General features: G+C 39.1%; 1 protein-coding gene across 2 annotated transcripts in view; it reads left to right on the top strand.

The window, feature by feature from the left end:
- Positions 1 to 14606, top strand: part of NBEA (neurobeachin) — an 835554-nt gene that overhangs the window by 417176 nt on the left and 403772 nt on the right. For both annotated transcript variants that reach the window (XM_038414552.2, XM_038414563.2), the window contains one exon: positions 9922 to 10076. In XM_038414552.2, the coding sequence (XP_038270480.1) occupies positions 9922 to 10076 (155 nt within the window). The remainder of the gene's footprint in view (positions 1 to 9921; positions 10077 to 14606) is intronic.

Consider the following 14606-nt stretch of genomic DNA (forward strand, 5'->3'; position numbering starts at 1 on the left):
CTCTGCAAGTGCTTCTGGACAACTGCATTTTTCAATTAGTTTTCAATATATTGCTGCCTTCTGCCTCATCTGTGTTAAGGTAGCTGTAATTACATTATGAGCTATATAAACAGATTTCTGGGACACTGGAGCCTGGATTCTCAAAGTTGTGACATGTCTTTTAACATCAAACTGAACTCCTTGAAAATAACATCCAGGGTGACATGTTTAGAAGCAAGCATGGAGGGTTATCTGCCCTAGACTTATAACTGTAATGGAACATAACGTGCCAGTAATTTTCTTCCATTCTCATCTTTTTGATGGCAAAAACCCATAAAATTCTGTTCTAATTGTTACTAGGATCAGAATATATTTTCTAAATGTGGTTTGGCACACCAGAAATAATCAGTCCAGGACACTGAGCGTTGTGAAACTGTTTGAGTGATTCTGTGTGATGCTCATATTCTGTAGTTTGTTTGATATTTTACTAGTCTTCCTGTTAGAAAGTTCCTAAACTGAAATTACTGAAGTTTTGAGTCATCTTGCTTTTGTGCCTTATGAATTTCTTTTTAAATTGCTTGAGTAGCAGCCATGTTAGTCTGTATCTGCAAAAAGAATTGTGTAATGAGTGCTATAAACATTCCATACTTTGGAGAGTCATTTTAATAAGAAGCATTTCTGCATCATATTTATGCAGAAATTCCTATATTTTGAAGTCCTGGAACAAATGAGAAAGAAGTCTGACTTTTTGCAGCTGTTCAACATCATTCAGTTGGTTTGAATGCCAGATCATATCTCTTTGAGTAGGATAGCAGTGTGCAGCTTGCACACATACCACAGATCTGTAAATGGGGTGACCAGATGTCTCGATTTTATAGGGACAGTCCTGATTTTGGGGGCTTTTTCTTATAGGCACCTATTACCCCCCACCCCCGGTCCCAATTTTTTACATTTGCTGTCTGGTCACCCTATCTGTAAATATCACAAGTACATTTCTAAGTAGTGAAGCCCCAGATTTTATAGGTGTTTTATAGGTGTTCAGCATTGGAAAGGCCTACTGGCCAGATTTTAGATTTTTTTTTTTAATTAGGTGCCTAAAGATACAGATAGGTGCCTAGTAGGATTTTCAAAAGCGTCTAGTTGCCAAACTCCCACTGAAATCAATGGGAGATGGGAACCTGTGTACTTCTGAAAATCCCACTAGGCACCAGTCTACGTCTTTAGGTGCTTAAATATCGTTAAAATTCTAGCCCAAAATCCTTACTCAGCTTCCAATTTGAACAGTTTCTAATTGGTTGAAGGAGAAGAAAAAGTGGGTGTGAATTCAAAGGGTAATTGTGGATTGAAGGACGCTTATAAACACAATTTATGTACCGAATCTTTATTGGTGTAGAGAGTACAAGTACACTCAGATCAGGTAAAATGAACTTTCTCATTTACTTTATCATTTCCAAAATGTTCCCATCAGCTGAAAAGTCATTTGAAGAAATAGTACTTGCAAAAGTTCTTAATATTGGCCTAGCTCTGTTCCCATTTAAGTCACCCTAAATCTTCAGGTGAAATTATAAAGTAATATTATACAAAAATAGATTTTCTTTCTGGATGTAAGAAAATATAAATGGGATAGCAAGTGGAGAGATTTGGTAGCCATTTCATTGTTTCCACTCTTGCACATACTTTGGCTGTGGGTACGTACTGAGTTATAGTGTTACCATAATAAACCTATGTTTGAGATTTAAATAGCCCTTCAATTATAAAGCCCTGCATTTAGTTTTTCTGATTTACAATTTTCCATTTAAATGTTTTTGATGGAAGATAGCTTTTTCAACAGAATAGAAATGTTCATTAAACTATTTGGTCTTTTTAAAAAAAAAGGGGGGGGATAATTGAAAAACTAAAAATAGAAGGAAAAAATTGTTTTTGACCCCCAAATCAGATTTTTTTAAAATACAAGACACAATTGAAGCAGACAGCATACACTTCTCCACAATCATATGTGCCTTATGTGTGGTAAGAAAGATGCTGGGAATACTCTGATGATCCACTGTGATTATGTCGCTGCCTTTTGATTGAGCTTGCCCATGAGTACCGTAGCAGCACCCATCACCACTATTATGGTAGTCCAGCAGCTTATTTTTATTCCAGAATGTGAAGGTGTATCCCCTTGGAGAAAACTTTAAATACTGTAATTCTGTTCCTTCCTTGATATTTACATCCTTCAAATAATTGTAGTGTTATCATATTCCCCTTAGTCATCATTTATCGAGTTACATGCATTTAGGTCTTTCAGTCTTTCCTCATAATTCAGTCCCTCCAGCCCTTAATTATTGCTTCTCCAAAAGACAGTATGTAGCATTGTGCCACTGGATATGCACTCAAAATCACACTGGCTTTTTTGTCATCTTGTCTTATTGCAATATTGTTTATATTCACCTTTTACTAGCCAGATTATTGGTTTTGGCCAAATTATTGCATTTCAACTTGCACTATTGATTTTTTGATTATTTTCCACTGAATATATTAGCTTATTTTTTTGCTGACTTATTTTGTTTCCTTCCTATTTCATAACTTTCTTATCCCCCTTTTAATTTTTTTATTTCTTCAGTGTTGTGTCACCATCTCATACAGAGGTATACCTGAAAATATAATTTCCATGGTATTAATATCCCTTACAGCTCATTTAAAAAATAAATAAAATTAAAAAATCAAGCAACCCTTCACCCACCCACCTTCACCACTTTCTATTGGATGCACATTTCCAGCCCATGCACATCCACCCTTATAACCTGATAAAATTACCATTTATCATTACCCTTTGTTTATAGTCTTTCATATGTACCAGTACATAACAATATATGAATAAGAACAGTCTGAACACTTGGTGGCTAAAACGTTGCAGTTTGTCACTCCTCTATTTCCAATTTACCGAGCTTTATTCCAGAGGCATGCAATGGTTTATATGGAGCGCTTTTTACCCTGTTTTATCATGCTGTGTTTGAATGTGCTAGCATGTCTAGAACTGCGTGTTTTAATACTTTGAGACACCTCTTTAGTGCCAAGTTTATTTAAAAGTTCAGGAGGTGCTAAGTACTTTATCATATCAAGAAATATCAGTGACTTTGATCATCTATCCCATATCTCTCACATAGATGGGTTTACATACATTAGACCACTAGGGATGTGTCCTGCAAAGGGAGTAAGCCCTTCATGGTTTTAACCCCCTTCCTCTCCATTTATGTTCCTATGGACAAATAAATAATAATTTGTTTTGAACAAACTCTTTTCTGACACTGCATTTTCATACAGGTCACAGGTCCTGAAAAAAGTCTATCGCAGGTGCCAGAACCCTTCTCAGGACATAGGGTCCTGTGACCTGGGTATGCAGTCTAAAAGAGGGGTCAGTCGCAGGATTCTAAGTGTAGTACAGATAAGGGCCTGTAAAATGGAAGGATGCTTAATGAGAGACTGAGTGATGGGTCAAAGGAACAGTTTCCCCTGGAGCCATAACTGGCCTAGGTGGATCTCAAGTCTGATCCAGAATGGCAATTCCTATGTTTCACTTCTGGACTGTTCTTTCCTTTCCTAAGATTCAGCAATCTTTTAATCTAGCATATCTTTCTATCTTTTCTGAGATCCTGTTTTGCCCATTGTAAGATCTCAGCAAATTTACCAGTCATACATTCTGGAAGTTCCTGGGGATCAGAATTGTTTTAGAGGGTCCTGAAGACATTCGCCTGAAAAAGTCCCACAAGCTGCAAGATATAAAAAGAACAGCAGGCCCAGCAGACACTTCCAGATCTTACAAGATCTTTGTTGACACTATAGAGGAAAGACCCAGTTGGGAGAACCACAATGGAGCATATATAATCCAGTAACCAGAATGAAGCATTTAAATTACATGTTAGAATGTAATTTCTCGCTACATCACTAAACAGATTCTGGGTGTGGTTTTGAAAAATGCTCACTTTTGGCCTCTCTCTGCTCCCATAGTGGCTAATTGCAAAACTCTTATTGTCTTCAATGGGAGCAAAGTTAGGCCAACACCAAGCACTTTTTGATGTCACACCTTTAAAGTGCAAGGGAGGCCCACTGTGCAGTCCAGGTCTGGAAGGAGACAAAACAAACTGGGCCTCTTACAGTGCTGATACGCTGCCGTTTTATTTTATTATAGGTTCTTATACTGCTCTCATCACTATGGTATTTGAGTGCCTTCCAATGATGCATTAAGCAATGTGACTAACCTCTATCGTGTGGTTTGTTCCTTCTCTCATCCTCTCCCCAATGGGAAAATTGTGTATATGTTGTCATGTGGTGTTGTGGTAGGATTTTGGTTGAGGGGTTGTTTGTGTGTGTTTGTTTAAATGTACTCACAGCTTAGTGTTTATGTTAGACAAGGCAAGGTTGCATAATTGCTGGAGCAGATGTTGAGGTTTGTAATGGTCCTTAATGAGCAGATGTTGAGGTTTGTGTAATGGTCCTTAATTCCTATGTGAGTTTGTCCCACAGTCTCAGACCACATGCCAAGAAAGTTCAGAGTCCTGCACAGATTAGCTTTACCCTTATAGTAGGAAGTTCCATTATGGAGGAGGAGTGGAGTTATTGGACACAGTCTGTGACCCAGACCTTCAGATTATCTTTTAGGTAGGCTAGATTCAGGCCATTGAGTACTTAGGACCGAGATCTTAAACATGTCTCAGCATTCTATGGGAAGCCAGCATGGTACATTTTCATAGGCAACTAGAGCATTACTCATGGATGCTGCTATGTGAGAGCTTAGCATCAGCAAACGCTTCTTCTCTTCACATAGATGAGGAGGAGAAAGGAAGCCGTAACCATGCCTGGGACTCCTGCAATAGATGCTGTAGGGTGGTAGTGGTGAAGACTGTTGTTCAGCAGAGGGAGAAACTGAATGGTCCTGGGACCTGTGGTAAGACCCCAATCTTGTGTGAAATCGAGCTCCTGGCCCACTTTACAAACAAAATAATTAAAACCAGAGAGCTTCGAAGACGCAAGAAATGGCATCTGACCTCTGTCTTGATGAAATTTGGACAGAACATACAATTCAAAGCCATAGAGACTGAAGAACATGTATTCTTCTATCTTTGAAAAGTGACCACTGACCCAGATGGCCAACATTTAGTGAGGGACACCTGGCCACTTATTAACTAAGACTTATGCTTCTAGTACTTGTATGCCTCCATCACTGTAGTATTACAGCATCTTCCAGGCTTTTGTGGATCTAACCTCACGACATCCCTGTGAGTTAGGGCGGTATCACCTGTTTACAAATAGTGAACTGAGGCACAGAGAGATGGTTCAAAGCCCAGGTAGGAACTCTATTTACAGAGGCAGGGAACCCAGATCTCCTGAGCTGCCAGTCAGTCTGTTAACCACATGACTATCTTTTCTCTTACTTTCAAAGAAGGCATCAATTCATGTGCAGAGCACTGCATCCTCATCCTGATCAGACAATCATTTTCTCTTAGCTGGTATCTGAGCTCTTTCCTGCTTCTTAGCAAGCAAAAGGCCCAATTTTGATTGCCCACCATAGAATGTGTGTTCCCAGCTACCTCCTTAAAAATTCTCATGGAAAATCCTACCAGGCAAAGAAGTTAAGTCACACAGATCTAAAGGCATGCTAGGTAGAAACATGCCCTTCCCACTCTCATTATCCCACAGATTATAGAGATTCTCAGATGACCTGTCACAGAAAAAACATGAAGGATAGATACTCGACACCAAAAGCAGAAAATACTTACAGATATGGAGAGGGAAAGGCACAACCAATACTTTAAATTCCTGTGCCTTGTCTGTGGAACTGTCTTGGCCTATTTTTACAGAAATAATCATGCATGTATGAAATGGCTACTCTAGTCTCCAGCTTTCAACAATCACTTTCAGATGGCACACAGCACCCTTTCTCAGAATGTGGCACAGTACAGCACAGGAAATCTGACTCTCCTCTGACACTTGATGTCCCTGGATATTAAAGGATAGCTAAGAGTGATGGCCCTGGGATGCTACTAACAGGTTGATACTACGATCAAGTTTGTTGACCCTATGGTCAGTGTCGTTGAAAGAGAGGGGTCTGTCACCCACATTTACTCAAGCTTGGTACTAATGAAACCAACTCTTGATGAAACCTATCTCTCCAGTACTACCCAGTGTCTCATCTTCTGTTTCCAAGAAAGATGACTGAGAACATAGCAAATCACTATCTGCAAGTGCACCTGACACCTGTCAGCATTCCCAGTTGAGTTTTAGGTTTAAATGAGGCACAGACACAGCACAGGCCACACTTCTTAATGACTTCTGTTGGACATAGACAGTAAACAAACATCCATTCTAATTTTATTTGACTTTCTGCACTTAGACCTAGTATACATGGAGTTTTCTAAAGGTCTGTTCTCTTCTGTATCCAACTCAACCTCTAAGTCAAACCATCGGAAGGAGGCCTTTTTAAAAACATACCAACCCAAAGAGTCCTTTGAGACTATTGTAGTTTGATTAAAAATCCATCTCCTTTTTTGTCAGCAGACCAGAAGGGTGAACTCCCCAACCAGAAAGTTGGGCTGTCCTGAATAAAAACAAATTCTGAGGTGAAATATTTTAAAGTATTTTTTTGCAAGGGGAGGTGAAATATTGGTCTATAAGTTAACCTTGGACCTCATTTATTTAATAAATGAGAATCAGAGATCTATCTACCCTTTCTTCCTAAAACACACATTTTCTGAAAGAATCTTGTCAGGTTTACTGAGAAATCCTTACTAAAAGCATTTTCTGAAGTGCAGAACTGTAGCCAGGAAGCTGACATATTACCCTAAATAGCTACATTCTTTTGTTCTTTTATTTCAGTACTACAATATTATGCCTATTTTAGTTGAAAAATGAAGTGCATGTGTTCAGAAAAAAAAAAGCATGTGGGTATAATAAAAATGATAAGCATCTTTTTTTTCTTTTTCTTGCATTTAAAAATCCCTTCTGTTTCAGATTTATTCTTCACTTTCTAGTTGTGTTATGAAGCAGGGACCACAGAAATAGTTTTTCTATAAAATGAAGAGAGAGACATTAAAAGATTTCATTTCTGCCAGACAGAGACCTCTTGTTAAGAAAAGCACTATTTAAATGTCCCTTTAGTATATTCTTTTTTTTATTTTGAAGTGCATATATCAGGACGTTTAGTTACAGATAGGATGAAGACAAATACTGTCTTCAGATGTGATGAATATGTACTTGTATCAATACAATAATCACTGCTTGTACGTGGCCTATATGTTTTTTTTAAAGTTTCTAAAGTCTCAATACTGCAACAAGCTTTTTTTAATTTATCAATTTTAAATTTAGAAATTTAATTTTAAATGAATAACATTAAGTATATTATATACACTGTGGGCTTGAGTCTTTACTGTCTTGCACATTGTGTTTTCAGTTTACTCCTTGGCACTGTTGAGAGCAAAGTAGATATAAAACACCACCTCAAGTGTGAGTGCAGAACTCTGATTGGTACAGTTACACTACTTTTGATAGGTATAGTTGGCTGCACCAGGTGCAAGGCAGTGGAGAATCAGGTCCTATATTCATATATTCGCTATAGTAACTGTAATTTTGATACACTCTCCTTACAGTGTGTATGATAAAACCCATTGTTTCATGTTCTCTGTGTGTGTATATAAATCTCCCCTCTGTACTTTCCACCAAATGCATCCGATGAAGTGAGCTGTAGCTCACGAAAGCTTATGCTCAAATAAATGTGTTAGTCTCTAAGGTGCCACAAGTACTCCTTTTCTTTTTGCGAATACAGACTAACACGGCTGCTACTCTGAAACCTGTAATTTTGATGGCTTTGATAAGACCATATAAAGGCATCTATTCAATTTCAGTTTCATCTAAGATTGTACACATGTGCACCAGCAGTATATACTGCATTGCCACAATAATTGCTGTATTTGCACTTATAAAGCAATTTGAAAATTCACAGTGCCATAAAGACATTAATGGCAATTATTAAATCTCACAACATCCTTGTGAAAGAGGAGATATTTCCATTTTACAGGTGTTGCAAGTAAAACAGATTAATTGAGATTCTCATCACCATACAGTGGCAGGACCTGGATTAGAATTTGGAAGTTCCTAGCTCTCAATTTCATGCTTGGTCAACTAGACCACATTATCCCATAAAAGTTAAGAAAATATTTAGGTATAATTATGCCTAGTTTGCTTTACTCTTCACTAAAAAAGTTAGTGGTGACCATCTACTCAAAACAATTAATATTAACAGCAAGGGAGAGAGAACCAAAATAGGGAAAGAATAGGTTAAAGAATATTTAGATATGCTAGATGTATTTAAGTCATCAGGGCCTGATAAAATTCATCCTAAGGTACTTAAGGAACTAGCTGAAGCAAACTCGGAACAATTTGTAATTATCTCATGAGGAACGGATGAAGTCCTAGAGGACTGGAGAAGGGCTAATATAGTACCTGTCTTTAAAAAAGTGAACAAATGGACCTGGGGAATTACAGATCAGTCATCCTAACTTGGATTCTAGTACACATACTGGAACAAATTATTAAACAATCACTTTGTAAGAACCTAAAGGACAGTAGGGGTTATAAGGAATAGCCAGCATGGATTTGTCAAGAACAAATCAAGCCAAACCAACCTAATTTCCTTCTTTGACAGAGTTACTGGCCTAATGGATAGGGGAGAAGCAGTGAACATGATGTATCTTGGTTTTAGTAAGGCTTTTAGCACAGTTCCGTGTGATATTCTCATAAGAAAACTAGGGAAATGCACTCTAGATTAAATTACTATAAGGCAGGTGCACAACTTGTTGAAAAACTACTTAAAGAGTAGTTATCAATGGTTTACTGTCAAACTGGGAGAGCGTATCTAGCGGGGTCCCATGGGTCTCGTACCCTTCAGTATTTTCACTTGTACTTGAATAACGGAGTGTAGAATGTTTATAAAATTTGTAGTTGACACAAAGATGGGGGTGGAGGATTGCAATCACTTTGGAGAACAGGATTAGAATTCAAAATGACCTTGACAAATTGGATAAGTAGTCGGAAATCAACAAGATGAAATTCAATAAAGATAGGTATAAAGTACTTCCCTTAGGAAGGAAAAATCAAATGCACAACTACAAAATGAGGAAAAACTCACTGGGTGGTATTACTCCTGAAGAAGATCTGGGGATTGTAATGGATCACAAATTGAACACAAGTCAACAATGTGATGCTGTTATAAGAAAGGTTAATATCATTCTGGGGTATATTAACTGCAGAGTCATACATAAGACGGGGGAGTAATTGTTCTGCTCTATTCGGCACTGGTGAGGCCTCAGCTGAAGCAGTCTGGATGTCACACTTTAGAAAAAATGTGGATAAATTGGAAAGAGTCCAAAAATGATAAAAGGTTTTAAAAAACCTGACCTAGAAGGAAAGTTTAACAAAAAACAGGGCAAGTTTAGTCTTGAGAAAAGAAGGCTGAGGGGGGAGCTGATAACTCTTCAAAGAGGACCTGTTCTCTATAATTGTTAAATTATTGATCAATCATTCTGCTTATGTACTGAATGTAGAAGTAGTAGTAATGTGCATAATCTGCAGTAAAGGAGATTTACATTATATGTTAGGAAAAGTTTTTCAACTATAAGGGTAGTTAACCTCTGGAATAGATTTCTAAGAGAAGTTTTGGAATTCCCATCACTGGAGGTTTTTAAGAACAAGTTGGACAAATACCTCTCAGGGACGATCTAAATTTACTTGGTCCTGCCTCAGCACAAGGGTCATGGACGTGATGACTTTTCAAGACCCCTTCCAGCCCTACATTGGCATGATTCTTTGTGTGTTTTTTATCAAAACTGGTTAAAAAAACAAACAAAAACAAACCCCAGTGTCACTCCTTTGTGGTGTTGGATTAACTTGACATTTCTTTCTCTGCAGGAGTGTTGTTGTACCTGTAAAGAAACCGCCTCCAGGTAGTCTAGCTGTTACCACAGTTGGAGCTGCCACTGCTGGAGGTGTTCTGCCACCGGGTACTACACCAAACATATTTGCTGCTACAGGAGCTACACCAAAAAGTATGATTAATACAACAGGTATCGTCCTTAAATATTTTTGTGAACCTCATCTTTTTCTTTGTGTTGTTTTTTTTCCCTTCAGTTGTCTCCTTTCTATTATTACTATACCTTTTTAAAATAAAAACCTTGAAAGCTCAATTGTATCTTTTTGTCCTCTATGAAGGACATAATTTCCTCTTGCTGTATGTGTATTCCCACCATTATTGTTTAAGAAAATTATTCAGCCTTATATAGATGAATATACAGTCCTAATGATGTCTTAGAAATGTAGAGGATTACAACAGAAATGAGTGAGTTTCCCGAGTGCCTCCTTGCTCTTGTGATACCATATTTGTAGGGCATGTACACATTTAATGCTAGTAGATATTCCCTATTTAACACCCCAAGAAGGCAAAAAGCTACTATGGTGCTGCTAATATACCCTAGAGTGGAACAGGTTGTATATTCCTTCTTGACCCCAAATCTATTTATTAGTATTTGTGAATAAAAGTCATGAGGCCTTTCAATGAAAACCCATCCATGTTAACATGGATCATTCTTCAAGTAACAGTTTAATTTCACCTTAGAGATAACCTATAATGGTTTAAAAAGAGAGGTAGGGGTTTGTTTGTTTCCTTATACTTAGGGTTGCCAACTTTCTATTTTCAGAAAACTGAATTCCCTTGCCCTTCCTTGCCCCTTCCCTGAGGCCTTGCCCCTGCCCTACCCCTTCTCCAAGGCCCCCCACATACACTCCATCCCCCCTCACTACATTGCTTGCTCTCCTCCATCCTCTCTCATTTGCTCATTTTCCCCCACTTGGGCCGGGAGGTTGGACTGCAAGAGGGGGTGAGGGCTCCAGCTGTGGGTGTGGGCTCTGGGGTGAGGCCAGAGATGAGCAGTTTGGGGTGCAGGAGGGGGTTCTGGGCTGGGACAAGGGGTGGTGCATGGGAGGGGATTCAGGGTGCAGGCTCCAGGCAGCACTTACCTGAGGTGGCTCCCAGAAGTGGCGACATTTCTCTCTGGCTCCTAGGCAGAGGCACAGCCAGCTGGCTCCACGTACTGCCCCTGCCTGGAGGCGCTGCCTCTGCAGCTCCCATTGGCTACAGTTCCCGGCCAATGGGAGCTGTGGAGACAGCACTCGGGGTGGGGACAGCGCACAGAGGTCCCGTGGCTGCCCCTATGCCTAGGAGCCAGAGGGAGATACCAGCAGCTTCTCGGGAGCTGGGCAGAGCTGGACAGACACCCTGCCTTCCCTGCTGCTGGCGGCCAACCGGACTTTTAACGACCTGGTCAATAGTGCTGACCAGAACCACCATGATCCCTTTTCGACCAGGTGTTCTGGTCTAAAACTGGATGCCTGGCGACCCTAGTTAAAATGCTATAAGGAAGGCCTTCGGGGGGCGGGACTTTAATTTTTATTTGTTACATTAGAAGTTCAGAGGCTGCCTACCCTGGAAGAAACTATGGATGACTGGAGACTGAGTAGGATTATATCACATCACAGATATCAGAGCAATGAAATAGAGTTGAGAGAGGAAGTTGTTTTTACTTATAGATATAGGTATTGGACAGTGTTTGTTTATAACTATGCACCTAAACACTTGAGAGTTATTTCAATAATAAGTTCAATGATATAACATTCCTCAACTTCAGTCAAGGGTTGATAAAAATAAAATCTTTTTATCTTGGGGGGAGAGGGCTGGGGAATGGGGCAGCAGAAATCTTCCCAGCCTTCTTTCTGCTTCATAAAATAAAATAGGAAATACACTAATTTTTTTCCTCTACAGGTCACCTTTAACTCTCGCTAACTGGACTTTGCCAGTAGAAATATTAATTAATCTTTTGAGGAAAAAAATCTGCTTTATATATTAATTAAGTTAACACTTTTGTAAACATTTCTATTTGTTTACCTGTTTCTGTTTAGTTCAAGTTCTGTTTGTAATCCCCTTTTTAGGTATCCATATACCATAAGACAGGCCTATATTGACATTTTTTCCCCAAATGATATTTTAGGCCTCAGATCTTCATTCTTCACATCATAACTTTAAACACTCCATACCTTAAATCAACTGAGTAGCTCTTCTTTGTACAGTGATTGTTATTAAGAAAGCACAATGATTCTAAGTACAGCACAGGAAAATACTGCGGTATCAGATGCCACAGTGTGTTGACTCTGGGTAAATGTTAGTTTTTCATAGTTCTCCCTGCACCTTGTTTGTATTCATTTTTCTCATACCTATTTTTGTCTAAGCCGGCTATGCATAGCAGATTTTTGGGAAAACAGTGATTGGAAAGTATTTCAGCAAATTTTACCAATTTAATTCCTCAGAACTACAAATGTTCTGGTTCCTTTTTTCTAAAGCTTTTTATGCTTGAATTCACCTGAATGAACATTTATTCTAGCTCTCCGATCTCAGCAAATGGTTTAAAAGCTGTTCTTTGCCCCCCTCCATTTCCAACAGATAGAACTTAATTTCCATGTTTTAAAAAGCATATATGTGGCAATGATAAATTGCAATCAGAAGCTGTTGGATATATCTGACGCATTGAAAATATAAACATGTTCATCATAGTGTTGCTTACATTGAGAGTCAAGTCATGATGGTTTTTGTTTGTTTGTTTGCTTTGGGGTTTTGTGGGGGGAGGGGTTTGCTTTGTTTTTGTCATTGGATTAGCTGAAGTGTGGGATTTACAGTTCAGATGATTCAGTCATATCTGTAATAATTAATATAATGAGTTATATGGTTCTGTTCTTAAGGCATGTTTGCCCAAAGTATCCAGATGCTGTCCAGTTTATCAGAGTAGCAGCCGTGTTAGTCTGTATTCGCAAAAAGAAAAGGAGTACTTGTGGCACCTTAGCGACTAACAAATTTATTAGAGCATAAGCTTTTGTGAACTACAGCTCACTTCATCGGATGCATTTGGTGGAAAAAACAGAGGGGAGATTGATATACACACACAGAGAACATGAAACAATGGGTTTATCATACACACTGTAAGGAGAGTGATCGCTTACTACAGGACAGGCCCAACAAAGAAAATAACAGAACGCCACTAGCCATCACCTTCAGCCCCCAACTAAAACCTCTCCAACGCATCATCAAAGATCTACAACCTATCCTGAAGGACGACCCATCACTCTCACAGATCTTGGGAGACAGGCCAGTCCTTGCTTACAGACAGCCCCCCAATCTGAAGCAAATACTCACCAGCAACCACACACCACACAACAGAACCACTAACCCAGGAACCTATCCTTGCAACAAAGCCCGTTGCCAACTCTGTCCACATATCTATTCAGGGGATACCATCATAGGGCCTAATCACATCAGCCACACTATGAGGCTCGTTCACCTGCGCATCTACCAAATGTGATATATGCCATCATGTGCCAGCAATGACCCTCTGCCATGTACATTGCTCAAACTGGACAGTCTCTACGTAAAAGAATGAATGGACACAAATCAGACATCAAGAATTATAACATTCAAAAACCAGTTGGAGAACACTTCAATCTCTGTGGTCACTTGATTACAGACCTAAGAGTGGCTATCCTTCAACAAAAAAGCTTCAAAAACAGACTCAAACAAGAGACTGCTGAATTGGAATTAATTTGCAAACTGGATACAATTAACTTAGGCTTGAATAGAGACTGGGAGTGGATGAGTCATTACACAAAGTACAACTATTTCCCCATGTTATTTCTCCCCCCCACCCCATCCCACCCCCTACTGTTGCTCAGATATTCTTGTTAACTGCTGGAAATAGACTACCTTGCTTGTCACCATGAAAGGTTTTCCTCCTTTCCCCCCCCTGCTGCTGGTGATGGCTTATCTTAAGTGATCACTCTCCTTACAGTGTGTATGATAAACCCATTCTTTCATGTTCCCTGTGTGTGTATATGAATCTCCCCTCTGTTTTTTCCAACAAATGCATCCGATGAAGTGAGCTGTAGCTCACGAAAGCTTATGCTCTAATAAATTTGTTAGTCTCTAAGGTGCCACAAGTACTCCTTTTCTTTTTGTCCAGTTTATGTACTTGCTATGGTGTTTAAAAATCCCTTGGATAAAAGCCAGTGAAACAAATACTACACTGTAAAATGAACTAAGCAATAGTTTACTGAGGTGGGAAAAATTCTATTCAGTCATTTAGAGACAGTAGATGTCCCCCACATCCTCTCTTGTAGTTTTTACAGTATGCCACAAATGTCACATAGATATAACTTCATCTTAGAAAAGGATTTTGTGCTAAGGTCTTTAGGACACTTATTTAAAAAAACAAAATACAAAAATAAGCTGTCACATTCCAAATCATCGTGTCACAGTCAACAGCCCATTGTTATCACCACTGTCACAGGACAAGCTTTGATTTTAGACCTTTATTAGTATGTCTAAAGTGCACTCTTTTGGGGACAGGTTTTAGTACCTTGACTCCTGTCTGTGTACCCATGCACTCGTATTACTCTTAGATTGGATCTCTGGGCACAGCCATCCTGTTTCCCAATTGTCTTAACTGGACATGCCCAACTGGGTTTGACATCTGCAAACCCTTTTCCTCTGGGAGCCT

This window comes from Dermochelys coriacea, chromosome 1, assembly GCF_009764565.3.
Source record: "Dermochelys coriacea isolate rDerCor1 chromosome 1, rDerCor1.pri.v4, whole genome shotgun sequence".
In the NCBI taxonomy this organism is placed as follows: domain Eukaryota; kingdom Metazoa; phylum Chordata; order Testudines; family Dermochelyidae; genus Dermochelys; species Dermochelys coriacea.